The sequence below is a fragment of the Aptenodytes patagonicus genome, chromosome 23 (assembly GCF_965638725.1).
Source record: "Aptenodytes patagonicus chromosome 23, bAptPat1.pri.cur, whole genome shotgun sequence".
NCBI classification, from domain to species: domain Eukaryota; kingdom Metazoa; phylum Chordata; class Aves; order Sphenisciformes; family Spheniscidae; genus Aptenodytes; species Aptenodytes patagonicus.
Window position 1 is genome coordinate 2,787,558 of NC_134971.1, and position 25,781 is coordinate 2,813,338.

The 25,781-nt window shown below is 59.2% G+C and overlaps 4 protein-coding genes across 8 annotated transcripts in view; 3 read left to right on the forward strand and 1 right to left on the reverse strand.

The window, feature by feature from the left end:
- Nucleotides 1-642: 642 nt before the first annotated feature.
- NLRX1 (NLR family member X1) lies at nucleotides 643-8,811 on the forward strand. 3 transcript variants are annotated; one of them, XM_076358720.1, is made up of 10 exons: nucleotides 643-797; nucleotides 1,729-1,855; nucleotides 3,055-3,182; nucleotides 3,398-3,458; nucleotides 3,882-3,979; nucleotides 4,190-4,851; nucleotides 5,274-6,688; nucleotides 7,546-7,632; nucleotides 7,743-7,994; nucleotides 8,148-8,811. In XM_076358720.1, the coding sequence occupies exons 3-10, from the start codon at nucleotides 3,062-3,064 to the stop codon at nucleotides 8,464-8,466; spliced, it is 3,015 nt and encodes a 1,004-aa protein (XP_076214835.1). In that variant the 5' UTR covers nucleotides 643-797; nucleotides 1,729-1,855; nucleotides 3,055-3,061; the 3' UTR covers nucleotides 8,467-8,811. The 3 variants fall into 3 exon arrangements, with proteins under 3 accessions (XP_076214835.1, XP_076214834.1, XP_076214836.1); XM_076358719.1 differs by lacking the exon at nucleotides 643-797 and adding an exon at nucleotides 1,434-1,518; XM_076358721.1 differs by lacking the exon at nucleotides 643-797 and adding an exon at nucleotides 1,434-1,518 and having other exon boundaries at nucleotides 4,190-4,806.
- Nucleotides 8,812-8,856: 45 nt separating this feature from the next.
- NHERF4 (NHERF family PDZ scaffold protein 4) lies at nucleotides 8,857-13,308 on the forward strand. 2 transcript variants are annotated; one of them, XM_076358724.1, is made up of 10 exons: nucleotides 8,857-9,261; nucleotides 9,945-9,972; nucleotides 10,302-10,366; nucleotides 10,572-10,783; nucleotides 10,939-11,125; nucleotides 11,204-11,340; nucleotides 11,412-11,616; nucleotides 11,805-12,001; nucleotides 12,180-12,350; nucleotides 12,604-13,308. In XM_076358724.1, the coding sequence occupies exons 1-10, from the start codon at nucleotides 9,246-9,248 to the stop codon at nucleotides 12,646-12,648; spliced, it is 1,263 nt and encodes a 420-aa protein (XP_076214839.1). In that variant the 5' UTR covers nucleotides 8,857-9,245; the 3' UTR covers nucleotides 12,649-13,308. The 2 variants fall into 2 exon arrangements, with proteins under 2 accessions (XP_076214839.1, XP_076214840.1); XM_076358725.1 differs by lacking the exon at nucleotides 12,180-12,350.
- Nucleotides 13,261-18,062, reverse strand: DRC12 (dynein regulatory complex subunit 12 homolog). 2 transcript variants are annotated; one of them, XM_076358727.1, is made up of 7 exons: nucleotides 17,968-18,062; nucleotides 17,114-17,187; nucleotides 16,297-16,362; nucleotides 14,970-15,089; nucleotides 14,222-14,314; nucleotides 13,727-13,857; nucleotides 13,261-13,632 (listed from the first exon to the last, which is right to left on the reverse strand). In XM_076358727.1, the coding sequence occupies exons 2-7, from the start codon at nucleotides 17,181-17,183 to the stop codon at nucleotides 13,504-13,506; spliced, it is 609 nt and encodes a 202-aa protein (XP_076214842.1). In that variant the 5' UTR covers nucleotides 17,184-17,187; nucleotides 17,968-18,062; the 3' UTR covers nucleotides 13,261-13,503. The 2 variants fall into 2 exon arrangements, with proteins under 2 accessions (XP_076214842.1, XP_076214843.1); XM_076358728.1 differs by lacking the exon at nucleotides 16,297-16,362.
- Nucleotides 18,063-21,461: 3,399 nt separating this feature from the next.
- CBL (Cbl proto-oncogene) overlaps nucleotides 21,462-25,781 on the forward strand; it is a 45,186-nt gene continuing 40,866 nt past the window's right edge. Inside the window, exon 1 of the mRNA XM_076358446.1 lies at nucleotides 21,462-21,641. Coding sequence (XP_076214561.1) covers nucleotides 21,495-21,641 — 147 coding nt within the window. The 5' untranslated portion in view covers nucleotides 21,462-21,494. The remainder of the gene's footprint in view (nucleotides 21,642-25,781) is intronic.

A 25,781-nucleotide genomic window follows, 5' to 3' on the forward strand; every position in this document is an offset into this window, starting at 1 on the left:
TGTACTTATTGGATTTCACACATCAATAAAACTTATATTTATAGTGTACTGCCTGGATGCCTCCCCTCCCTGAGCGGCCAGAGGGCATGCATGCAAGGGGAGATGTGCATGCCTGGGTACACCAACAGGCGTCCCTGCATCAGGGTGCGGAGGTGGGTGCTGGGGGGCAGGCAGCACGCGGGCAGGTGGCTGCACACGTTGCTGGGGACAGGTGCGGAGTGTGTGCAAAGGCATGCAGGGACGTGCATGTCCCTGTGGGCTCTGTGCAGGCCTTTGGGGTGCGAGCATGGCCTCTGACGTTACCCGGGTGTGAACCCTCGGCCCCAGCACCCTGGCTCAGCACTGCCTGTGGCTGGCTGGTGTGGGCCGGCGCTTCCCAGGACAGCACCCAGGGACCAAGGAGAGTGCACGCAGCCCCACAGACACTACTGGCTCTGGTCTCAGCACTGCCTTACTGGGTTGCCAGAGCAGATCTGCAAGCAGCAAGAGGGTAGGTATATTATGTCTGTGTGTGTGTGTGTGCATGTCCATGCATGTGTGTTACGCAGCCAGGCAAAACCAGGTGGTGCTGGGCTGCCCTGCCAGCACAGCTTCCTCCGGGCTCTCTTCCTTGTGGGACTGCTGTTGTCCTGCTCCCTGCACCGAGCTCTGTGTGAGGTGGTGGCAGCTGAGCACGGGGGGATTTCACTCTGGAGCAGGACTTGTCCTTGTGGGCTCCTGTTGCACAGCCGGGCACCAGCTGGGGATGCAGAGCCACCAGATGTGTCCAGAGGAAACCTCCCCTTGCACCACTGCTGGTAAGACCCCAGGACCCCCCCCCATACTCTGTGTGTCCCTGTGTTTGGGGGTACAGGTGTTTTTCCTTGCCGTTGTGCCTGCCGGCCCCTCTGCTGCGTCCCCAAAGTGGGGCCGTGGCTGCTCTCCTTACCCTGCCTGGCAGAGCTGGCAGGCGCTGTGCGCGGGGCGGGACGGGAGAGGACAGTGTTGCAGGAAGTTACAGCTGCAAAACAGCCGCCTCCGGAGAGGAGCCTCTTCCTGGGCCAGGGATAGAAGGAGGCGGCTGAGCAGCACCAGGCTCTCCTCCACGGGCCCCACAGGCTCAGCGCCTGGCAGCACGAGCACAGGGAGCCGTGGGCTCAGCCTCCGTGGCAAGGAGTCTTGCTAGAGGTAACCCTGCCGCTTTTGGCGCGGCCATCACTCTTGTTTTGCTCAGTGCCAGCCTCACCATTGCCCTGGGCTCCAGGTCCCCGCACCGCCAGGGCCTCGGCCACCGTGTCCCTCCGGACACGGAAGCAGGGAGGCGGGAGGCCGCGGTAACCAGAGCGCAAGGGCGTGTGGGCCAGGCGTGCACCAGGGGTCCCTGAAGGGGGACGGCAACAGACGGGCGGCGCAGGGCCTTCCACTCGGTGGCGTGCCCTGGGTGGCAGAGGGTGCCGGGACGGGGCTAGGAGCCAGGCATGGGACGCATTGGGGTTCACTTGCTGCAAAGGCCTCGAGGCCAGGACACCCAGGTTCAAGGTCAGCTCCACTGTCCCCACCCCTGTGCCTCAGTTTGTCCACCTGGATAACATGACGAGGGACTGCAAAAAGCCCAGGCTGTGGGAGGTGTGAGCAAACCGTTGCCCTGCTTATCCTCTCCTGGGGGAGGCCAAATGCAGAGAGATTTGCACGCTGTCCCTTCCTATCTGCTGGGGTTTGCTTACGCTCTCCCCCCTCTCTGTGCCTCAGTTTCTCAGGATGTTGGGGGCTGTGAGTGCAACCTGTGTTCCTGAAGGATCACCCTGCTGAGCTGGGGTGGGAACCTGAGTCAGCGCCGGCACAGCCGGTTCTGCCGGACTGGACCATATTGGGGCAGGTAAGGCTGGGCAGGGCGCTGCTGCGCCACATCCCTGGGGAGCAGAGCTGCCGACCCCGTCCTCTCTGCCCCGCAGAGCCAGGCCCATGCGGGACAGCTGCCTGAGCACCCCGGAGCTGCTGAGCCCCTCGTTCACCCAAAGACGGGTGCTTTGCCTGGGAAAAATCACCCTGTGCCGGGCCGGACCCGGTGCAGCCCCGAGGAAGTAGCTGAGCCCCCGTAGCCCCCTGCCAGCCTGTGCCCCGGCTACTGCTGACTGCAGCATCCCCGGCTGCTTTAAATGGGAGGAGGCTGTGCTCAGCATCCCTGCGTGCTGCAGCCGCCTCAGCCTGGCAGGCCAGGCGAGAGGGCTCAGCGGCTGCCAAGGACGCCGCAAGGGCTGCCCTCCGGGGTACAGCACTGCTCGGCAGGGCCAGCCACCATGGGGAAGCCCCTGGGGAACGCCAGTGCTGGACTGGGGGAAGCCACGATGCACGTGGATATGGGATCGCCTTTATTTTCTGCCTTTCCTAAGCCCCTCCCTGCTGTCTCTTCTCTCCTAGCCCCAGCTCCTGGTTTTACAGGATTTCATGGCAGTTTGGGGAGGGCGGTTGGTTTGTTCTAATATAAAGCCCTAAAATGTCAAGCCCTCAAGCCTGGGAGGAGGAGGCCTGCCCTCTCCCCAGCACTTTTGTTCTCTCTGTTATGATAGTTGTTATAGCTGTACAGTTACAGCCAAGTCTAGGCTAGTGACTTTTGGCCGCTAACAGGGAAGAAATTGTCCCCTGCCCCTTGTGCCCCCAGTGAATTAGGTGGCTGGTCCCAGCTGAGGCCCTGGGAGATGGGGGTGGGTTTGGGGGCAGACAGGCTTGCCTGGCAGGGTAAGTACCTCCTTAGGGCCCTGCTTTGCTGCCCTCTTGGCTGCAAACCCCCTGGCGATGCCCAAGCAGGTCTGTGAAGGGTGCTAGATGGGGAGTCTAAGGCAGGACATGCTTCTGCCAGCTCAGCTCTGCTCCAGCCACCCTGTCGGCCGGCCCACCACTGCTTCCCATGACCAGTGGGTTTGTGGGGTCAGATGTGGGAGTGGGTCATTCCTGATTCAGGCAACCCTGGGCTGGGGTGGGGGTAGGTACAGCCTCAGTCTGTAAAGCTGGGCTGGGGCAGGGAACCGGCAGGTCCAGGCAGCCAGCCTGCCTCATGGGCTGTCCCCTCTCTTTCAGGCAGAGGATGTCGCGAGCCATGCAATGCCAGAGCTGCCTGCCCTGGGGCAGCTGGACACAGCTTCATCGATCCCTGCTGGGGAGCAGGGGGACCCGGAGTGTGTATCTGTGTGCTGCTTCAGTGCCAGGTGAGCTGGGCTCTGTGCCTGTGGGACTGTGACCCTGAATCTGTCCTGCCCCCAGGGAAGCCCTGTCCCTGGTGGACATCCCTCCCCAGCTGCACAGTGGAGCCTGTGCAGTCTGTGGGTCACCCCAGCAAGACATGATGCCAGCGAGCTTGGTGGTGTTAGCTCTGCTGGGCTGGAGAAGGCCATCACTGACTGTGTGTGTTCTTCCCCCGCAGGCGCTGCAGGCAGCTACTTCCTCAGGAAGATCCTTCGCGCAAGCAGCATCTCCCTCTCCAGGTACAGTGCCACACAGCTGGGGCCTGGCCCATTCTGCCCTGTGGCTGTTTGCCACGGGACCTGGGTGGCTGAGCTGGCTGCCTTGGGACCATCAGGGCTCTGTGGGCAGAGACGCTGCTTTGCCTTCACCTAGAAAACAACACAGACCCAGCTCCCTGCCTGCTCTGAATTCAGCCCAACTTCTCTGCCTCGCCATGGGTTTGCTGGGGATGCACAGTGCATGGCTTACTGACCTGCCTTCAGTTCCTAGCCGTGCCCTTGTCCCAGCCTTGTGCTATGCCTTTGTGTGGGGGAAGGAAGGGGTGAGCTGGCTCTACTCAGCACTTCCCACGGCACTCACTTGTGATCTGCCCGCCCTGCCCCAGGCAGGGCTTGGAGCTGCTGGCCCCTGCCCTCCTCGTGACACTCTCCCTCCTCTTGCAGGGGCTGTGTTCGCTATGAGGGAGGGTCCCAGGAGCACTCTGTAAAACCCAGCTCCTCTCGCCATGGCCTGTCCCAGCTGAGGAACGTGGCCTCTTCTGGTAAGCTTGCAGCCCTGTGCTGAAGAGTATGGACGGTCCTACACAGCGGGTTGGGGGCAGCTGCTGTCCTGGGCAGCGTGAGGGTTAGCAAGAACTGGGTTCTGTCTTCCTCTCTGCAGCCACCTCACTGCAGTGGCTTGGGGCAGGCAACTTCCCCAGTCCCATACCAGTGAGAAGCCTTTATCTTGTCAAGCACCTTCCTCTTCCTAGATGCCATCAAGAAACACCAGAAGAGCCTGTCTGCGTGGTTCAGCCACCAGCCCAATGAAGAGAGGCAGTTTGGCCCTTCCTTCTCGCTGGACGCAGTCCATGTGGACCCAGTGATCCGGGAGAGCTCTCTGGAGGAGATCCTGAAGCCCTCACCTGACCTAACCATCCAGAACCAGCTCCAGCAGCCCTGCAGCCAGGTTATCAGCCTCCAGAACCTTTTCGATGTGGATGCCTGTGGGCGGCAGGTGAAGAATGTGGTGCTGTATGGCACTGTGGGCACGGGGAAGAGCACCCTCATCAAGAAGATGGTGGTGGACTGGTGCCATGGTCGCCTACCCCGCTTTGAGTTGGTCATCCCCTTCTCCTGCGAGGACCTGTCGCATAGTCGTGCCCCCATCTCCCTGCGACGCCTCATAACCAAGAAGTACCAGCACCTCCGGGACGTGGTGCCGATGCTGGGCATTTCCAACCTCAAGGTCCTTTTCATCCTCAATGGCCTGGAGCGCCTCAACTTGGACTTCCGACTGGCTGGCACAGAGTTGTGCTGTGACCCCAATGAGCCTGTGCCTCCCTCTGCCATCGTGGTCAACCTGCTACGAAAATACCTCCTGCCAGAGGTCAGTGTCTCCCTCCAGCTCCTTCATGCTGGAGAAAGGCTGGGGGTGAGTCCTGGGGCATTGCAGGCATGGCCACTGTGCTAATTGCTTGTAGTCCAGCTTGGCTGTGAGCGAACAGGCAGCCTCTATTCCTGGAGGGACTCACCAAGGTCGCCTCATGTCACTGTTACTGGTTTGTCTCTGTGGGATCTTTGGGGAGGCCTGGTAGAACAAAGAAGGCAGTCTGCTGGGCTGTGGTCTTCCAGACTCGATATGTGTCTAGTAGGGGATGGGGAAAGCTCTTCTGTCCCCTCTGTCTGGGCCAGATTTGAACCAACGCCCTTTGGGCAGCAGCTTCTTGAATCCCAGCTCCTGGGTGGTGTGATCCTTGTGCACCTATACGTGGGTTATGCGCTTGGGACCCTGCTGAGCTTAGATCAAAGCCACAGAGGGAGCACCTCCAAACTCACCCAGCCCTCTGCTTCCAGGCCAGCATCATCGTCACCACGCGCCCATCGGCAGTGCGCCGGATCCCCGGCAAGTATGTGGGCCGCTACGCAGAGATCTGTGGCTTCTCTGACACCAATCTGCAGAAGCTGTACTTCCAGATGCGTCTCAGCCAGCCTGGCTGCAGTGGAGAGGGCAGTACAGGTAGAAGCTCAGGCGAGCAGGAAAACTTGGTGGAGATGTTGTCAAGGAACTTGGAGCGCCACAACCAAATTGCCGCTGCCTGCTTCTTGCCCTCTTACTGCTGGCTGGTGTGCACCACTCTGCACTTCCTCTACTTCACCAGGACGGTGCCTCCCAGCCAGACCCTGACTGGCATCTACACCAGCTTCCTGAGGCTCAACTTCAGCGGGGAGGTGCTGGACAGCACCGACTCCACCAACATCTCCATGATGAAGTACGTGGCCAAGACAGTGGGCAAGCTGGCCTATGAAGGGGTGATGTCCCGCAAGACCTGCTTCACAGAGGATGACCTGCAGCAGTGCTTTGAGGTGGAGATGAAGACTGAAAGTGAACTCAACCTCCTGGAGGTCTTCCGCAGCGACGTCTTCCGCTTCTTCCTCACTCCGTGTGTGCAGCTAGGCAAAGAGCACACCTTTGTCTTCACCATCCCTGCTATGCAGGAGTACCTGGCAGCCCTGTATGTTGTGCTGGGTGAGAAGAAGTCCCTGGCACAGAGAGTGGGGAAGGAGCTGTCAGAGCTCATTGGGAAGGTGAGTGAAGATGTCGCTGTCGTCCTGAGTATCGTCTCCAAGGTGCTGCCCTTGCGCTTCCTGCCAGTGCTCTTCAACCTGCTCAAAATCTTCCCTCGCTACTTCTCCCGGCTGAGCGGTAAGGACCGGGATGCTATTGCTCACACCATGGCAGAGGAGCTGTTCAAAGAGGAGGACTACTACAACGATGATGTCTTGGACCAGATCAATTCCAGCATCCTGGGCATGGAGGGCCCCATGCGCCACCCTGATGAGGTCCCTGATGATGAGGTCTTTGAGCTCTTCCCCATCTTCATGGGGGGGATACTGTCCCGCCGTAACCGTGCCATCCTGCAGCAGCTGGGCTGCTCCATCAAGAACCTGGCAGCCTTTGAGATTGCCAATGCCATGAAGAAGACGGTCATCAGGAACAGCCGCAAGGGGCTGCCCCCCTCCGAGCTGATGGACTACCTCTTCTTCCTGCATGAGTTCCAGAACGAGCGCTTCACAGCTGAGGCCATCCGCTCCCTCCGGACTGTCAACCTCTCATCCGTCAAGATGACCCCTCTCAAGTGCTCTGTCCTGGCGTATGTCATGGGCACCACGTGCCACGAGGTGGAGGAGCTGAACCTGACCTCCTGCAACCTTGACACAAGCAGCTTGAGGATCCTCTTCCCTGTCCTGCTGCGATGCAAAGCTCTTCAGTGAGTACCACCTTCTTCTGCCCTTGGGCAGTGCTCAAAAATTGAGCTCTCCCTCACTTTTGCCCATCACAGGGATACACTAGGAGCCCGAGCATGGCAAAGGCAGGGAAGGGCATGCATGCCCTTGTTTATCCTCAGTGCAGGCCTAGGGGACTACAGCTTCCAACATGCAACACTCCTTGAGCAGCCTTGCTAGGGCACTGCATGCTGGGATTTGCAGTCCCAACACACCCTCCCATAGGACTCTTTGGGCAGCTCTCTGCAACTGGTACCACAGGCTGGGCTGCCAGCGCCCCTGGCAGACCCGGGTCCCTCTCATTGCTTGGCCCCCCGAAGACACCCAGCTTCCCCGTGTAGCTAGCTCTGCTACTACTAACTCTGGGCAGGAGATACGCAGCCCAAGGGTGGGAGTCTGGGCTGCGCAAAAGGATGGGTTCTGTTCCAGTCCATTTGTGGAACTGCAGTCTTCCTGTCGCCCAGGGGGTGGCGAGCTGTGCTCAGCAGAGATGGACTCAGCTGTGCAGCAGAGCTGTGCAGCACTTCCTTCCTCCAGATGCTCAGGAGGGCTTGGTGGGGTCCTGATCTCTCCTCAGACCTTCACCCACCCGCTGCGGACCCTGCAGCCCCTTCCCCTCCCTTGCTCCTGCTGGCACTGGCTCTGCCGGCTGATGATACCCAAGCTCTGGAGTGGTTTCAGTGTGCTCCCTTTTGGAGAGGAAGCCTTGCGTGGCCTTGTCTGGGGAGCCCAGGTAGGATGGTGATGGGGAGGGACAGGGAAAATGGAGAAAGCAGGGTTGCCAGCCCCACAGGTAACAGCCATTTCAGTCCTGCCACCCCCATGTCTCATTCTGCATCAGTCTGCAGCTCAACAGCCTGGGCTCTGATGCCTGCAAGGAAATCCGCGACCTGCTCCTGCATGACAAGTGTGTGGTGAGCAACCTGCGGTGAGTACTGCCTCTGTCCTTGCATGAAACTGTCTCTGCTGCCCACCATGTGCCCTGGCCCTGGGCCCCCTGCCCAGCCTCGGCATTGCCCTGAGCTCCTTTGTCCACAGGCTGGCAAATAACCCTGTGGGCGAGCAGGGGGCACAATACCTGGCTGAGGCGCTGGCCGGCAACCACTCACTGACCCATTTGTCCCTGCTGCACACCGCACTGGGGGACCGGGGCGCCGAAGTCATTGCTCAGCACCTGGCCAAGAACCAGCACCTCCAGGAGCTCAACCTGGGCTACAACTCCCTGACAGACACAGCCGCCCTGCACGTGGTGGAGGTGGCCAAAAAGCACACGACGCTGGACAAAGTGCAGTGAGTTCACTCTGCCCCATCTCTTCCCTTTTGCAGGCGATGCCTCCAACCCGGTGTCCCTCCCCGTAGCAGCAAGCAGGGCGTCCCTCTCTGCCTCTGTGTCCTTCCCCCAGCCCTCACAGTGTCTCCCATTCCTTTTCTCTCAACCCGCAGTCTGTACTTCAATGACATCAGCGAGGATGGCAAGCGGGAACTTGACAGCTTACGCATGGACCGGGACGGCGTCAGAGCGCTGGTCTTCCTTACAGCAGGCACTGACGTCTCTGACTACTGGTCCAACATCCTGAACGTGGTGCAGAGGAACTTGCCTTTCTGGGACCGTGAGCGGGTTCGGCAGCACCTTGTCCTCATCCTGCAGGACCTGGAGAGCAGCCGGAGACAGACTGCCAACCCCTGGAGAAAAGCCAAGTTCCTACGAGTCGAGAGTGAGGTCAAGAAGATGCTGGGGAAACTGCAGCACGAGAACCTCTAACCTGCTGTCCATCCCCCTGGCCAGGGTGCTGCTGGGGAGGAAACACTGGATTGTGCCCTGGCAGCACATCCCCTGCGCCCTTATCTGTGTGGAGATGCCTAGTGGTTGGGTGCTACCAAGGCTGTCAAAGGTGCTGGGCATGTGGGGCTCAGCCCTCATCTGCGGGCAAGGCTGAAGTGTAGGAGAACTGTACAGAGACCAGACCAGGAGCAACTGGGACTTGTTCTTCTGGGCTTGTAGAGACCCAGCCCCTGCACGAGGCAGAGCAGTGGCAGAGGGGCAGGACTCAGGCTTGCTTGTGAAACCTTTGGTAGCATTAAAGTGCACCGCTTTGTTTCCACTGAAGCACACTAGTGCCAAGACTCGATCTCCTCTCCGGGCCCTTCCTGAGGGAGGAATGCGGAGGCGCTGGTGCAGCTGTCCCTCCAGCAGTTGGAGTGGAGGGCTCTGGCCCTTACCCATCTCACAGGGCTTGGATGGGACAGCCCACTTCTGCTCCAGCTCATGCTGAACCAGTTGGTCTTCCCCACCGTGGGCTGCCCTTGGGGGCAGCTGGAAGCTGGGACACCAGGATCTGTTTCCAAGCTGGGTGTCCCAGGGTGCTGGTCCCGGCTCCCAGCTCTGCTGGGCGAGGACTGGCAGTGCCCCGCGGCTGGGAGGGCAGGGGAGACGTCGGGGCTGTTTAACCATTAAACCTGGGGCGTCTTGGAAGAGGCGGGGACACTGGCTTCCCTGCCACTTCACCCTGTACCTTGCTCCCTCTCGCATTCCCTGCAGCCATGAAGCAAACAAAAGGTATGTGCCAGGGCAATGGGGCTTCGTCCTGTGGAGACCCTTCCCCACATGCACATCTCCAGGCCCTGCTTCCTCATGGAGCAAGGCAATGTCAGAGCCCAGGCAGGCCATGGAAAGGAGCTAGAGGCATCCAGGAAAATGCAGATGGACATTGTGGGGGCGCTTGGCAGGAATCCCCTCTCCCTGGGTTTGGGGGTCCTTGTGCTGCCAAAGGTGGGGAAGGGTTTTATGGGGAGGTGCGCAGGGGAAGGCCTCTGTCTCCATCTCCTGGCTCCAGCCAGCTCTCTGGGGCCCTGGTGACCCTTCTTATCCCTCACTCAAAAGGCCTGTAAACCCCCAGGACTAACCTCCATCTGCATACCGCTGCCTGGCCCTACTTTGCCCCCAGTGCTGCAGGACCCCGCTGGGCTGGGCAGTGGGTGCCCGTTGGACCCAAGCAACAGGTGTCCTACTGTTTTGAAATGCAAGAGGACACTGGTGGCGGGGCCAAGGGCTGAGCTGTGCCTGCGTGTAGGCTGTAGCCGGGGGGCAGAGGGGCCAAGGAGGCTGCCCGGACTCGGCAAACCCACCTCACCTGGCATGGCATGCTCAGCCTGCGAAAGGATAAGCCCTGAGTGCTCGAGAGCGTGGGGCGTGCTCCCAGCCCGCTGCCTCCTGCACTGACCTCTCCTCTCCCTCTGCAGGGCTCGAGGGTGACAAGAACTCCATCATGTAAGTGCTGAGCTCCCCCTGGCCGGGGGCTTCCTGGGGGTCATGCTGGGGCACATCCTCAGCTGAGGTGGTGCGGGTCACGGCTGCCAATCCCAGCTGCCTGCCCCAGGAAGGTCTTCCCTGATTTGTTAGCTTAGAAGAGATGTGGGGGACAGTCCAAGAGGGACATCCCCTCCTGGCTTTCCCCAAGGAAGAGGAAGCACTGGAGCTGTGGCCCCAGCTGGCCCTTTCTGGGAGGAACAGGGCTCCCCACGGAAGGGCTGGGGAGGGCGGGGGGGAAGGCCGTCCTGCTGCATTAACGTGGCCTTTTCTGCCCTTTATTATTTCAGAAAATTTGAATTTAACCCCAAAGACGGGATCGACAACCCTGCCTTGTCTCTGGCTGAGGACATGGGTAAATACCCTCATCTCCCCAGGGCATCCCTGTGTCAGCATGGGGTTCTGGTAGCTGGACATCGCTGGGGTCTCTCATGCCGGGGAGCTGTGGGGAGGTGAACACATAAGGCAGTGGGGATGGGGAGATCCCAGCCCGGGATGGGGTAGAGGACCCGTGTTAGGATCCCTGCAGGGCCCTGCTCACGGGCTGTGCCCCCATGCAGATGGCGAGGGCGTGGGGGAGCCCCGCTTCTACCTCCTGAGCAAGGGCAGCGCGGAGACCTTCGGCTTCTGCCTCCACGAGGAGCTGGGCTGCCAGGGCCACATCATCCGGCAGGTCGAGCTGGGGGGGCTGGCCCAGCGCAGGGGGCTGCAGGATGGGGACCGGCTCCTTCAGGTCAATGGCCACTTCGTGGACCACATGGACCACCACAGGGTAAGCTGGAAGCACCCCGGGGCTGTGGGAACGCCCAGGTCCTCCTCGGCCAGGGGCACAGAGGGTGTGGGACCCCACTACCCCTCGGGGCCTGATCCCACAGGCTGTGGTTGGAGGGGCACCCTGTCCAGGGTTCACAGCCTGGGTCCTTCCAGGTGGTGCAGAAGATCAAGGCCAGTGGGAATCAGGTCCTGCTGGCAGTGCTGGACGGTGACTCCTACGAAGCAGCCAAAGCCCTGGGCAGGGACCTGTCCCAGATGCTGCCGGCTGACATCCGCCCACGCCTCTGCCACATCATGCGGGACAAAAGCGGTTTTGGCTTCAGTGTGTCGGGTCCAGAAGGTAAAGCAGGCAGTGGGATGCCGGCGCCGCGAGCCTCCCCAGCACAGCACCCCAGACTGCCTCTCCTCCTCCCTGCAGGCGTGAAGGGCACCTTCCAGCTGTCGGTGCGGCAGGACGGGCCAGCGGAGAGAGCAGGGGTGCCGCCAGGCTCCTGGCTCCTGGAGCTGAACGGGGCCAGCGTGAGGAGCTACTCGCACGCGCAGCTCGCCCGAAAGGTGCGTGCTTGCGGCACAGGTGGGGGACTGGGGCCAGCAACATCGCTGAGCGCCCTGCATTTCCCATCCAGCTTAAGCAGAGCGGCAGCAAAGTGACACTGCTGGTGGCTTCCAGTGCCGTGGAGGAGTTTTACCGCCTGCGGGGCCTGCGGGTCACGGCCGCCTTGGCAGACACCTCCTGGCTCCCCTTCAAGGTCCGGGAGCTGCACATGGTGAAGGGTCCAGCTGGCTACGGGTTTCTGCTCAAAGAGGATGACTGCAGCTCGGGGGCCATAGGTGAGGGGTCTGAGGGGGGCAGTCCATACCTGATCAAGGCATGTCTGAGGGTCGGGAATAGCCGCAAGCCCTGTGCCCACAGCGGGACCCTGTCCCCACCTGCACATGGGGGCCAGGGGTGCTGGTTCCCCTATGGCTGAATGTCTCCGTGAGCATCTCCCTACCTTCCCTCTGTCCCGCTGTGGCAGGCCAGTTCCTGTGGGACGTGGATGCAGGGCTGCCGGCTGAGCAGGCAGGGATGAAGGAAGGGGACCGTCTCCTGGCTGTGAATGGTGAGAGCATTGAGGGGCTGGACCACCAGCAGACGGTGCTCAGGATCCGTGCCCATGATGACCAGGTGACGCTGCTGGTCATCGACCCTGCTGGCGATGAGTTCTACCAGTCGGTAGGTTTTGGGGACCCAGCGTGGTCCCACCCTGTCTGGGGAGCCCTGGGGTGCTGTGAGGCTGGATGATGGGATGGGTGTCTTGCCCCCAGGCCTGCACAGTGAGGTCCTCTCTAGGGGACCTGGCTTGCCGTGGAGTGCCAGGAGCTGTTCGGCTATCCCTCTTCTGCTCTTCCAGATCGGGCTGTCCCCTCTGCTGTTCTCTGAGGACAGTCACCCTGCCTCAGGCTCCCGCACGCCCTCCCTGCCCTCTCCCAGGGGCTCCCCTGGACTCTGTCATGTTGAGGTGGAACCAAAGGGACCTGGCTCCTGGCTGGTGGCTGCTGCCAACAGTATAGGGATCACACAGGTAACCCCTCTTGCCAGGCCCTCGCGGCAGTGCTGCTCACAGCTCAGCACTGCTCTGAGTACGGGCACCCTCCTGCCCTGCCTGTCCTAATATTTCCCTGATACCTGTGATGCTGGCAGGAGGGGGCTGCATGGTCCCCTGGCCACAGGGGCCAGGCAGAAAGATCCCCCCAACCTGCCCATGGGGCAAGGGTGGAGTGTGGTGGGGTGGGTGGATGTGTGCTTCCCACAATGCCCCCACTGTGTCCCCACAGAGCCCGCGCCAGGAGGAGCAGAGGAGGCTGCACCAGGCGTTCTAGTGGCCCAGATGCACCCTGCCTCCAGCCAGGCTCCCCCCACAGCGCCTCAACCTAGGCCACATCCAGCCCATCGGTGCCCCCCGGCCCGGCTCCCCGGAGAGCACGGTGCTGCTCAGCATGGCCGTTGCACGCACAGCTGCTGTGTCTCCATGCCCGTGATGGGGCTCGCAGCATCACGCCTCCCAGAGACTCATCTCCACTGACCGAGGCTGGCTCCAAGCTTTTATTAACCATGGTGGTGCCTTCTTGTAGCCTGAAGACAGATGTGTGTCTTTGCCTGCCCAGCTGCCTCCAGGGGTATCTAGGGACATTGCACTGAAGCCCTTGCCAAGCTCCAGACTCTGGGAGCTCCCAGGAGAGCCGAGGCACTGCCCTCCATGCCATGACCCATGGCATGGACTGGGGAGCCTGAGGCTTGGCTCAGCCCAGGGCTGGCCTTCGGGCCGCTGTGAAGGTGAAAGGGAGCAGGAGAGGCCGATGGGGCGCTGGAGGAACCTCCCACCTCTTAGCCTGTTGGCTCAGGTCTGCACCTGCATGGACATCTCTCTTGTGCTCCTCCTCTCATCCTTCCTGTGAACCTGTGAGCAGTGAGTGTCCGCTCCCCATCACAGCACTGTTCCTGTGTCACCCATTTGGGGTGTGATTAAAGGACAAATCCACGCTGCTGTTCATGTGGGTAATGTTATGGAGAGGATTGTGACTCAGCAGTGCATCCCAGGGCCAGACAGGACCCACCTTCTCTTGCCTAGCCTGGGGCAACTGGGGTGTTGGGCAGTGGATGTGGGAAGCTCTCCAAGTGTGCTGATAGGGAGGTAGGGGCTGAGAGCCTGTCCTGTCCCAGGGATCCCCAGGGTGCTATATCTCCAGGGAGCTGAGGCCGAACTCCTGTAGGCGCTCCTTGTGCTCCATGGCAATGGTCGTTCCTACCTCTTTCCAGCACTGGCTGGCCTCTGCCATCTTGGCCAGCACAAGGTCCAGGCTACCCTGGTGGGAAAAAGGATGGTGAGGAGGGGGGACCGCACTGCCAGGGGGGACCGCACTGCCAGGGGAAGCCACCCACAGCCACGTCCCCACTCACGTGGAGGATCTTCCCATACTCCCTCTCCATGGCATCAAGCCTGCCCTGCAGCTGGGCGATGGTCCTGTCCCTCTCTGCTAGTGCCTGGCTGGCAGTCTCCTGGGTCTGCTGGCTCTTCTGGAGCCTAGTGGCTGTGGGGTGCGGGGACAGAGGCAGGGGACACTGAGCACGTGGGCACAGGAGCCTGGCACTGCATGACCAGTACATGGGAGAGTACAGGCAGTGTGTGGCACAGCCCCTGCCCAATCCCCCTCATCCCCAGAGTGGCACAGAGCTCTGGGACAGGGATGTGGGATCACAGCATCCCCTTTGCAGTCAGCATCTCCCAAGGTCGGGGATGCACTGGGTCAGGCTTTGCCTTCAGCTGCTGCCATGCTCACAACACAGGGTGAATGACTCCCATCTCCCCTCGCTCCCCCCAAGTGCACTTTGCTGCCCTGGAGCGAACCCCATCCCCACCCACTGGCGAGGGGCAGGCATGCCGGGGGGCCATACCGAGCTGCTCCTGCAGGCTCTTCACCTTCGCCTCCAAGCGCTGGCTGTGGGCTGCTGTCTGCTTCTGCAGCTCCTGGTATTGCCGGGTCATTTCTGGGAGCCAGGGAGGGGAGAAGGGAACAAACGTGGTGACTATAGGAAGGACAAGCTTGTGCTCAGATGCCAGCACCTGTGACCAGGCAGGGGCTCCAGCAAGGCCTGACCTGAGGGCTCCCCTTGCAGGGTGACGCATCAGAAGCAGCCATGCGTGCACTCTTTCCCTGCCTGGCAGGGCTGCGACAATGCTGGGGGCGGGGGGGGGGGGGGGGGGAGGGCAGGAGGGAGCCCTGGAGGGAAAGTTTTACCTCTCTGTTGAGCGTGGGAGAGTGAAAATGAGCACGGAATTTTGCATGTGGCAAAGACCACAAACCTCTGGCTTGAGGTTTTACCTCTGCTAAAATCAGCACCTTCTTGAGCACTAACAGAAATGGCGAGGCAATGACTTCTGCAGGCAAGGAAGTCTCTGCCCCTGTGGTCTCCTCTCTCTGTGCTGAGTACAGGCATCTGGGCTGCAACGAGTCCATGCCCAGAGCCGTTGCATGCTGACAGCATAGGAGGGAGCACGGCTGGCCCAACAGCAGGGTGGTTTGGGGCTGAGCGGTCAAGGCCAAAGGGAGAAGTGGGGTAAGCTTGGCTGGCTTCCCCCAGCAGCACCAAGGTGTGGGGTCCCCGTATCTCTCCCACTGCCCCCTCTGATCTCTACCCTCACCTTCATGAATGTCTCGCTTGTCTTCCCGTGCCTGCTCCAGCGCCTTCTCCAGGTCCCACGGCCTCCGCTTGAGCACTTCATTGTCAGCTTTCGTCTGCCAGGTCATGTCCCTCCAGGGAACTGTGAGCCAGAGGTGCATAGGACTGCCGTGGGGACAACGCGCTTCCTGACAGGTGACTCGCACCATGACCCTGACCTGAGCGCGGGTGGTCAAAGGGCACCATCCAAACCATACTGGATGGCTATTCCCTGCTCAGTACCTCCTCGGTACCATGACCCAGCAGTGACTTATTTCTAGCCTTTCTCTGCTCCCAAAGCCAGGGTGACGTGGACACCTCCGCAGCCCATGCCTGGCCCCAAGCCCTGCCTGAACCAGAGGGAATCTCATTGTATCAGAAATAGTGTGGCCAGCAGGAGTAGGGAAGTGATCGTGCCCCTGTACTCGGCACTGGTGAGGCCGCACCTCAAATACTGTGTTCAGTTTTGGGCCCCTCACTGTAAGAAAGACATTGAGGTGCTGGAGCGTGTCCAAAGGAGAGCAATGAAGCTGGTGAGGGGTCTGGAGAACAAGTCTGATGAGGAGCGGCTGAGGGAACTGGGGTTGTTCAGCCTGGAGAAGAGGAGGCTCAGGGGAGACCTCATCGCTCTCTACAACTCCCTGAAAGGAGGTTGTAGCGAGGTGGGTGTTGGTCTCTTCTCCCAAGTAACAAGCGATAGGACAAGAGGAATCAGCCTCAAGTTGTGCCAGGGGAGGTTTGGATTGGATATTAGGGAAAATTTCTTCACTGAAAGGGTTGTCAAGCATTGGACCAGGCTGCCCAGGGAAGTGGTGGAGTCACCATCCCTGGAGGTATTTAAAAGATGTGTAGACATGGTGCTTAGGGACATGGTTCAGTGGTGGACTTGGCAGGGCTAGGTTAACGGTTGGACTCGATGATCTTAAAGGTCTTTTCCAACCTAAATGATTCTGTGATTCATAGCATGAAACCTCCCCTTTGTTTCAGCCCAGCGCCATGCTGGGAAAGCATTTTCAGGGGAGTGCCCCACTGCAGCATCCCTACCACCTCCTATCTGCTTTCCCCATTGCTCCTCTTTTTCTGTGCCATCTCTGCAGCATTGCTGGCCTCTGTAAGCGGCTGCTGCGCAGCACACCAGGGACTCTTGGGACAGCACAGGCAGCCCCTGCGGCTGGAGCCCACATGGCAAGGGAGGGCGTGTGCCATCCTCTGGCGTGACTTGCCGCCGGGAAGGGCTAGTCCATAGGAAGTACACGCAGGACAGCAGGCATCCCTTGCTTGCCCCAGCCCCTGCCTCCTCCCGACCTTACCCAGGCGCTCTTTTGGCATGTCAACCTCCAGTGCTGCTTTCCTGTACATCTCTTCAGCTTGGCTTTCTGCAGCCAGAGGAAGGAAGGGACAGAGTCAAGAGCAGCTTTTTAAAGGGGCTTAGCCCAGGAACACCAAGGGCTGTCAGATGGCTCAGGGGAAGCCTGCCTTGGGATGTTCGCCCCAGGAAATCTTGGCTGGGACACACCTCCGGCTCAAACACCGGCACTAGGGCAGTATTTGTGCAAACACCTGTGAGACACAGAGTCAAGGTGTAGCTGGTTTTACTTGAAGCGGCTGCCCTGGAGAGGTGCACTCTCATTTGCAACTGAGGGCTGGGATTTTGCAGTGAAGATGAGGCAGTAGCCATGGTGCATAGAGGCTTGGGGACCCCTTACAAAACCCCACTCCAGACGCTCTTCCAGCCTGGTGCATGCTTCCGCTTTCAGAGGTGTGTAGGAGAGGCTGGGACCTGGCAGAGCCACTCTCTTTGGCCTCTCCCCTGGATTCTGCTGGGCTGGAGGGTGCAGTGGGGTGCAGGGTGCTTCAGGCAGGGCCCTGGACCCCCCTGCCTCCTGTATCTCATCAGGCGTAACTGTGCTGCTGCCCTGGCACAGGGTGAGCAGGGCCGGGGGAGATGCAAGAGCTGCAGCCAGGCTGTCCCATGGGGCCCCGGTGCAATCCTTTGCCCCGGTGCTCCCAGCTCCTGCTTCCAGCAGCCCCCACAATGCCTGCTCTCGCTGGGGCAGGGAAGCAGCAGGGGAGGGACAGGAGAGGCACATTCCTGCTGGCTGGAGGGAGAGAAGACCCCAGACTCACCTGCTATGTTTCGCTGCTGCTGCTGCTGCTTCACTCCTTTTCTACCTTTCCCTTTGCTCTTCGGAGGCATCCTCCTGCAAAGTGATACCAGTGCTCCCTCTCAGCAACTGGTGATCACGCACTGGACTTTTGAGGGAGAAAGGGGAGGCAGTGGGCCCCCGAGCACATGGAGGAAAAGGCCTCTCCTTCCCCAGGAAGCGAGACCCAGACAGGTGGAGCTGCTGTGCCTCCACCAGGATGGCTGTCCTGCCAGCACCTGTCCCGGCTGCTAGCACAGACCTCAGTCCCTCAAGATGCAGCAGCTGCCTTCAAGCTAATCCCTGCTGTTGTAGCAACTATCTGCAATGAAGGCAGGTTGTTATCTGGCCTAAAACCCGCCTCTGCCTTGCAGCAGCTGAGTATCTCATTCCCGTGACAGAGGCATGGATCGAACACACCCTGCGCCCAGTGCAGCGCAGGGGTGGTCTGAAGCCAGCCCCACTCCCCAGCACTGAACTGGTCATGTTTGGCTGCAGGATTGCTGGACACGGCTCTTATCAGGTAGGCTGGACCTCGTCCCGCTCACATCCCAGAACAGCAGTCCCAGAGCAGCCCCAGCACAGGTCCAGCTGAGCTGTGCGGAAATGGGGATATGGCAGGGAGGGCAACTCCCAGGTCACAGCCTGAAACAAGCCTGGTGTCTTCCTCCCTTCCTGCCCTGGCTCTCCCCTCCGGCACACCCTCCTGCTCAGTGCTGTGAGTTTTGCCCTGGGGACTGCGGCTGGATTGGGATCTTCTTTATAAAATAGGAGAGGAAGGAAGGGAGAGGATTTTAAACTGCTGTTTCTGCTCAGGATGCAATTAACCCCAAATACCTGGGAGCGAGCAGGTGATTCCTGGGTGCGCTGCAGTTCTTCAGTAGGACGCAGACCTCGTTGCGTGGGCAGTGCAGCAGGAGCCAGGCAGGCAGCGGGAGCAGGGAGCTGGTGCATGGGGAGGCTGCAGGGCCATCCGCTGCCAGGGCAACCCCGGGGACGCCTGGAAGGGACACGCAGTCCTGCTGGAGGAGCTGGCAGGGCGGCAGGCTGGGTGTGGAGAGCCAGGGGAGCTGGCCCTGGGCCAGGGGCGATGGTGGGGGCTGTTCCCCTGTGCAGACGTGCAGGCGCAGAAGCTGGCGTGCACCTTGTGCACACCCACGCACACGCATCTGAAACCACTGCCCAGCCATGTAGAGCTGAGCAATCAGAGGGGCGTCAGTGCGTGCGTGGGCCTGGCAGCTGGCTGGCAGGCAGTGTGGGGGACAGAAGGGAAAGGGAGCACATGCTTATGCCCAGCCTTGGCTGGCATGACCAGCAAGGGACCTAGACGCTGCTCTGACCCACAACCACACATGAGATGTATGCGGGCAGCCAGAGGCACCCAGGCACCCAGACACACTCTCGGCTGCCAGCTGCCAGGCTGGAGGGAAGCGATTTCAAAACAACCAGCGTGACGTGGCTTTCCGGCGCAGCAGTGGCAAGTGACCGCTGTGCTGAGCACGGCCCTGGCCCCGGCAGGGCCCTGAGGGACAGAAGCAAATGGGAGCCCTGCAGAGGGGTGCTGGACTCCTCTTTTCCTGCAGGGAGGGAACAGTCCCAAGAGAAAGAAACCTTTGCTTGAAGTTTCACACGTAAATACAGCTGCGACTTGGAGTGAATCATGCCCAAAGAAGCAGATAGTTAGGAACGCAATTGCTCAAGCATATTCCCTGATCTCTTTGGATTGGGGCCATGGTGATTTTTATATTTGACTCCACAAAGCTGGTGTAACCCTCCCCAGCCCTCTCCCCAGGTACTTGTGGTATCCTGGAGCCGGCCAGGGCATCCTCCGGTGGTCAATCCGGCTTGACTATTAGCCAGAATCCATTAGCATCTAATGGGAAAAGCCTCAGGAACACGGCCTCAATAAATGTTGACATATTTGAGGTCAATATAATCCTTAGGAAACTTTGCCCAGGTAATTAAAGCCAGACAAGGAGCTGCCTGTCCCAGAAATATTTACCAAGCTTTACCAAAGGCAGTAAAATCAAGACAGAGTGTTTTATAACCAATCTATGCAGGGCTCCCTTGCTCTATCTAGTGCTGTATGCTGCTTCCTGCTGTCCTGCTGATCTGATGCCACAGCTCCACAAGCCACGTGCTATGCAGGAACTCATCACGAGCCAACAGACAGCCCTGGTCCCAGGCAGAGACTCGTGGAAGAAAGTGGTGCTGGAGCCGGGGTGGCGTGGGGCAGCGCAGTACTTTGCTGAGACACAAGCAGGCTGATGTACGATGTGCGTGCGCAGCCAGTGCAGGGATGGGAGGAGAGGGATGGCACGCATAGCCTCCCTGTTGGCAGCACCGCAACCTGAGCACAGAGCCCTGTGGCCATGCCCCAGGCTGGCAGGGGCTGAGCAGCAGAGCTTGGCGCGTCCCTCCTGTGGCAGATGGTGTACCAGGGTGGTGGCTTTTCTGTGCTGCTGTGGCTTTGCACACCTCGCACCCCAGGGGTCCCAGCTCCCACGCGAGAGTGGGTGCATGGGTGCCACAGGGAAAGCAAAGGAGCGAGCTCTGTTGTGGAGCTCATCTCCAGCGTGGACCAGAGGTTGAGGCTGTGCTGTCCAACCTCCAGGCCTGAGCCCAGTCTCTGGGCGCTCACGCTCCCCAAAGCGAGGCTGGCCAAACTGCAGCAGTTGCTGTTTTGTTTTGTCTTCTTTCCTCCTCAAAGCCCATGGTGTGAGACTGACGCTGTGCCTCAGCTGTTTTTTTGCCTGTTCTTCTGCCTGTGAAAGGAGGCTGAAAAGAGGATCTGAAGGCAGCGAAGAAACAGAACTGAATTTACTTTCGAGCCCACGTCGTAATTTCTGAAGGTTTGGTGTTGTCAGCTCTGTCAAAAGATTGACCTACTCCCTGGTCTCCTTTTCTCTCCCTGTTCTTCTGTCTGCTCTCACTCCACCCCCCCCACCCCCCCCCCCCCCCCGGTCCGTGCGTGCTCCTGCCCCCGGGGACCTGTTGGAGCCGGGCTGCAGGTAATGGGGATAGCAGCTCTAGAGGGCTTTTCCTTCCCCTGCCTTTGAGGCGTCTTGCTCTGCAAAGACACCGACAGCAGCCAGGTGCCTTGCAACTACTAGCTGTTCCCATTTCCATCCCTGAGAAGGAGATGTTGGTTCAGCTCCCTGCGGCCGGCTTTGCTCCTGCCTGGCGTCTGCCGCTGAGCGCAGCCCCAGCAGCACCGGGAAGCCGTGCCGCGGGAGAGGGCCGTGCTCCCGCAGCAGGGCCAGTGCCCGGGGCGCTGCTGCGTCCTGCGTTCTCCATCCTGCATCCTCCATCCATCCATCCTGCATCCCGCGCATCACCCTCGGGTTGGGGTCTGTTTCTCTGCAGCGGTGGCTGGCAGCCCTGCTGCCGAGGGCTCACGTTTGGGGGGCGGTCCCCCCCCCCCCCCGGGCCGGGCTCAGCCCCCTTCCCGCCCGCCGACGGCCCGGCGCCGCGGGCCGAGCAGGCTGAGGGTCGGCTTCTGGTTTCCCACGGCCGGGGAGACTGAAGCCCTTGGGGGCGAGTGCGTTTTGACAACGCGGTGCGGAGGGCGGCGGGGCCCGCTAGCGCCAGCTGCCGCGGGGGACGGGCGGGGGCAGCCCGGCAGGGGCGCAGCGCGGTTCCCGGAGCCGCTTCCCCGTTTTCGGGCTGGACGCCGGCCGTTCGAAGAAAAGGGAACCCGGCTGCTGGAAAGGGGAAACGGCCCTGTTTTGCAACCTCCGCGACCGGCGCAGCCTGCCGCGCGGCGGGCCCGGGGAAGGGAACCGCGGGCGAGCGCCCCGCGCGGGCGAACCGCCGCCGGGCCCGGGTCTGTTCCTCCGCGCCCCGGGGGCACCGGCACCGGCACCGGCACCGCGGCCCGGGCGCCGGGCGCCGCCCTCGCCGTTCCCATGGCGACCCCGCCGCGCCCCGCCCGCCCGCCCGCACCAAACATGGCCGCCGCACCGCCCTCGCCGCCGCCGTGCGCCTGCCCCACGGCGGCGGGGCGGGGCCTCGCGGCCGGGCCGCCGCTCGCCCCTCTCCCCTCGGGCGCGGGCGCCGGCCAATCGACGCCGGCTCCTCCCCGGCGGAGGGGGCGGTCCCGGGCGCGCTGGGGGGCGGCCCACCAATCGGCGCGCGGCGTGGCCGGGGCGGAGGGCGGAGCGGCGCTAGAGCCGGGCGCCCCCGCCGCCGCCGCCACCGCCCGCGGCTCCCGCTGCCGCCGCCTGCCCTGCCCTGCCCGGCCCGCGGGAGCGCCCCCACGCCCGGTTGCCCTGCAGGGCCGCGGCCCGGTGCCGGACGGGGGCGACGGGCCGGGCGCGGGTGTGGGCGCGCTCGCGGCCGCCCCCCGCCCCCGCGCCGCCCTCATGTCGGCGCCGCTGAAGAAGGGCCCTGGGGGGCTGATCGGGCTCATGAAGGACGCCTTCCAGCCGCACCACCACCACCTCGGCCCGCACCAGCCCGGCGCCGTGGACAAGAAGATGGTGGAGAAGTGCTGGAAGCTCATGGACAAGGTGGGCCCGGCGGGGGCGTCGGGCCGCCCTGGGCAGGCGGGGAGGGCTGTGGGGCGGCTCGGGGGGGTCGGGCTGGGGCGGAAGCGGGCCCTGTGGGTTGAGGTAGGGCTGGGGCAAAGGGCTTCGGGCCGGGGCTGGGTAGAGGGGCTGTGCGGGGCCGGGGGGGGCTAGGCTAGGCCGAAGCGCTTGGGGAGGCGGGGTGGGGGTTGGGGTAGGGCAGTGAGGGATAGGGCAGATGGGGCTGTGCGGGGTTAGGATAGGGCCGGGCTGGAGGGTTCGGGGCGGTGGGGTGGCTCTGGGGGCAGAGGGGGCCCTGTGGGGTAGGGTAAGCCTGGAGCTGCAGGGTCGGCTGGGAGAGAGAGCTGTATGGCTCGGGGTGGGGCTGGGGTGAAATGTTTGGGTGGGGGGCGAGAGCTGTATGGGCGCAGGGTAGGGTGCCGCGCTTTGGGGGGGGGAGGATGTGGGAGCTGGTGAGAGGAGTGCGGTGGGGGAGAGGCCAGAGGCAGGATGGGAGTGGGATGCCAAGATTGGAAGGTGTGGAGGGAGAACAGCAGCTCTGCAAGGGATGAGCTGCGTGCAGGGCCGTGGGGGGAAAAGATTGGAGAAAGAGGGGAAGATTTGGGGTGGAGAATGCAGGCCTGCTCAAGAGGATCTGGGATTTGTACCGTCATATTCTTGTAGACGCTGGGGTGGGCGCTGGTGGTGCTGGTGGGGGGAGAGGCGGGGTATGGGTAGGGCCTGGTGCATCCTGGTGGTGTCAGCAGTAGGTCCTACCTGTGTATAACTGCACGAGGGAGGAATCTAGGATTTGCTTGTCTGAAGCCGAGCCTCGGCCTGTGATAGAGCCTCGTGTGCAGGTACTGGATGGTGAGGCTGAGCATCTGCTTTATGGCAGTTCAGATTATTCTTTTCTGAATGAATAGGGACATGTTACTGAGCTCAGCCCAAAGCCTTTTCCTTAAAACTGGGAGCCTGGTAAAAACCGTAAAAGTCTGAATAAAACCCTCTAATAAATGCATGTAGTTATACAAAGATAAGGAGTATGAAATCTAATGTTAAACAACAGAAACCTGTGGTGCGGGAATTGGGAGGGCCATCTTCCAGTCCTATGCCTTTATGCGAGGCACTGCACTCTGGGGTCATTAAGACTCTCCCCTCCTCCACCTTTTAAAATGCCAGGAAATGGCTATTGCCGGGGGCAGGACACCAGACCTTTTGGCCTGATGGTGTGTTGGGGTATGGCAATTGATTTACTAGCCTGGCTAGGTGTGTTGGTAAATCCATTGTTTTAAGAAGTCCTGGTGAGTTGTTAGTAAATGCTGGCATTATTTATAGAATGACCCAGTAAGTGAGCATAGGCATCCAGAAGTGGGCATAAAGTAAAAAAATCTAACATTTTTCCTGGGATTTTGATTGATCTTCCAATGTTACTGCTGTTCAGCTCTGAGAATCGAGGCTAGGCTTGACATGTTGGAGTCTAAAATGTGCAGTGCCTTTTATAATGCTGGGTTCAGAGCCCTAAAAGTAGTGCAGAGTAAGAGCATCGCCGAAGTTGCCTGCAGTCCTTGGGGAGTGTCACCTCGCCACCTTCTTTCCCTCTGGGAGCAGAGCAAGCAGGGCTGATGGGCATACCTCATCCAATTGCCCTGCAGGCTTATGCATTTCAACTTTGCTTTCTCTTTTCCCTGTATTGTTTATGCATGTGGTGTCTGAATCTCCTGCAGTAAATGCTAAAGCAGGCAGAGTAGGTGACTTCTTTAAAGACGTATTAAATTACGTTCATGCCAAGAAATTACTTTGTCTTGGCTGGTTCAACGAAAGACATGGTTTATAGTTGTGCCTTGCTGTGCTTGTGATGAGCTTTGATCACCTTCTACAGAGAGATACTGGGATAAAGAAGTCTTTTGAGAAGTGCCAGTGGCCCTCTTACAAACACTGAGGGCAAGCATAAGTGCTAACGTGGGAAAGGTAGTTTGAGCATGGAAGCGTGATCCTCTTGGAAGTAAGTTTAACTCGCAGGTACAACTTGTAAGAATGCACATCTTCTTTCTCATGCATGTGATATAGATGTGAATGTCAGCCTGTGTTTGGCCCATAACCTGGTCTGTTCAAAGAAGAAGGTTGGCCTGAAAAAAAGCTTTGATTACCTTGGCGTTTTGAATTGCAGTGGGATGGGTTTTTTGGGGGGGATACTTTTACAGCTTCGGATCTGCATAGCCAGTCTTTGGCTGTATACCCTCTCTACCATGATATCACCGGCAGAAAAGCCAAGACTACTGTTGTATTTGTCACGAGTTAAAGTAACCTCTTTTAAGTGTGCACTGACTTCACAGTTTTGCTCGTAGGCAGCATCTGAAAGCTCTTAGGTGTAGGCTGAATTTTTTAAGTCTTAAAGAGTTAGTTGTTCAGTCTGATTTGTACAGGAGGAAAGATTTGGCTGTGAAAAGCCTTTCAGATTTCAGTTAGACTTTAGCTGTACTTATGCACACTTATGAGAACACGTCTGAATTAAAAATCTTTTTAGTAGTTTAGCAAATTGCCAGGCAAACACAGTGCTCATGAAACTAGTGGTGGGAAGGGCTAAATGAATGGAAGGTGTTGAAAATGGGTTAGTTTTCTGGGCCAAGTAAATGAAATTACAGGTGCAAATAAAAAAAAATACTTGTGTGCATGTTTAATAGATGATGTGTTTGCCTTTCAGAAATGTGTGCTCTATCTGTGTGCGTACAGTACATTTACCACCGGATTTGTTAGTCTGCATAATTAGCTGGTGTTGTCAAAGCATTCGTGCATCTCTGTTTTCGGATGTGACTGATGAATTTCCTATGCAAGTTGATTCTTGTCCAAATATTTTCCTCATAATGTTCTCCATAAGCTGCCTGATGTATTCCTGTCTTTCAGATTCTTTCTCTTGAAGTTCTAATTTTTGTTAGTACTAGCCGTTCCTTCTACAGTTGTCTGTGGTCACATATAGTGTGGACATGAATCATAGAATCATAGAATCATTGAGGTTGGAAAAGACCTCTAAGATCATCGAGTCCAACCGTCAACCCAACACCACCACCCACTAAACCATGTCCCTCAGCGCCTCATCTACACGTCTTTTAAATACCTCCAGGGATGGGGACTCCACCACTTCCCTGGGCAGCCTGTTCCAATGTTTCACCACTCTTTCAGTAAAGAAATTTTTCCTTACATCCAATCTAAACCTCCCCTGCCGCAACTTGAGGCCATAATATGTATTGTTATAATAATATAATGAAATAGCCCTTTTCATCACTGTGCAACAGGATGTTCACCTTCAGCTGAATTAGGTGACGCTTGTGCGTTTATCTACGGAATAGAGGTTAAATGTGTCTTTGGAAGCTGAACTTGTTGTCAGATGTCTTGCGAGCCTGCAAGCTTGCAGTGACGAATAGCACAGTAAGCAACATAGTAATTTCCTTGCAGTGTCTTGAACTAATCTATATGCTTTACTAGGTTCAAGTGGGAGGAACTGCTGTTATCTGGGCAGCAGATAATGCAGACCACTTGAGTTCATTGCTGTGGATGGTATTTGAAGAATGGGTGGTGCAGTCACAAATAGCTCGGGATGAGGTATAAGGGATGTAGCAGAAGAACGGTAGAGTACACGTGGTAAGACATGGAGGAGGAAGATGAGCTTTGAGATAAAGCTTCTTTAAAAAGTGTACTGATGCCACTCAGTTTCTAAAACTGATAGAGAGAAATGCCACTGTAGGTCAGCTTTATTGTAAGTAGAAGAGAGGCCAAATACAAATTCAGCAGGAGATAAGAGAAGTTTGAGTAGGTTTTCTTTTGCTGTTGGCTTAAGATGAAATGAGATGTGATTTCAATAAAGCAGTTAGCTATTCAGCTCTTAAAGGAAGGAAGGAACTATGGCTTTTCAGAACTGTGCTGAAGGGGTCTGAGGTGGAAGGGGAAAAAGCGTTACCTGGCACAGTAGCACCTGGGGGCTTGTCAGGCCTGGAACTCTGTGACACTGTCCCCTGTGTGAGGCAAGCAGGTAGGTGGTGTCTGCGCCAGGGACTTTCTGCCAGAACAAGAAACGGGGTGCCGTATCAATGGCTGCAGCAAACAGGCTGGCGCTAGCTTTTTCGTGGGTGGGGCTGGGGATGAGCA

What these genes read in the sequence shown, in the direction of transcription:
- NLRX1 (XM_076358720.1), top strand. Translation starts at nt 3,062, where the DNA reads ATGTCGCGAGCCATGCAATGCCAGAGCTGCCTGCCCTGGGGCAGCTGG. An exon ending in GAGGAACGTGGCCTCTTCTG is followed by an intron (nt 3,980 to 4,189) that starts GTAAGCTTGCAG and finishes TCCTCTTCCTAG; the next exon opens with ATGCCATCAAGAAACACCAG. An exon ending in ACGACGCTGGACAAAGTGCA is followed by an intron (nt 7,995 to 8,147) that starts GTGAGTTCACTC and finishes CTCAACCCGCAG; the next exon opens with TCTGTACTTCAATGACATCA.
- NHERF4 (XM_076358724.1), top strand. An exon ending in CAGTGTGTCGGGTCCAGAAG is followed by an intron (nt 11,126 to 11,203) that starts GTAAAGCAGGCA and finishes TCCTCCCTGCAG; the next exon opens with GCGTGAAGGGCACCTTCCAG. An exon ending in CTGCAGCTCGGGGGCCATAG is followed by an intron (nt 11,617 to 11,804) that starts GTGAGGGGTCTG and finishes CCGCTGTGGCAG; the next exon opens with GCCAGTTCCTGTGGGACGTG.
- DRC12 (XM_076358727.1), bottom strand. Translation starts at nt 17,183, where the DNA reads ATGCCTCCGAAGAGCAAAGGGAAAGGTAGAAAAGGAGTGAAGCAGCAG. An exon ending in CATGCCAAAAGAGCGCCTGG is followed by an intron (nt 15,090 to 16,296) that starts GTAAGGTCGGGA and finishes TCTGGCTCACAG; the next exon opens with TTCCCTGGAGGGACATGACC. An exon ending in GAGCCTGCAGGAGCAGCTCG is followed by an intron (nt 13,858 to 14,221) that starts GTATGGCCCCCC and finishes CGCACCCCACAG; the next exon opens with CCACTAGGCTCCAGAAGAGC.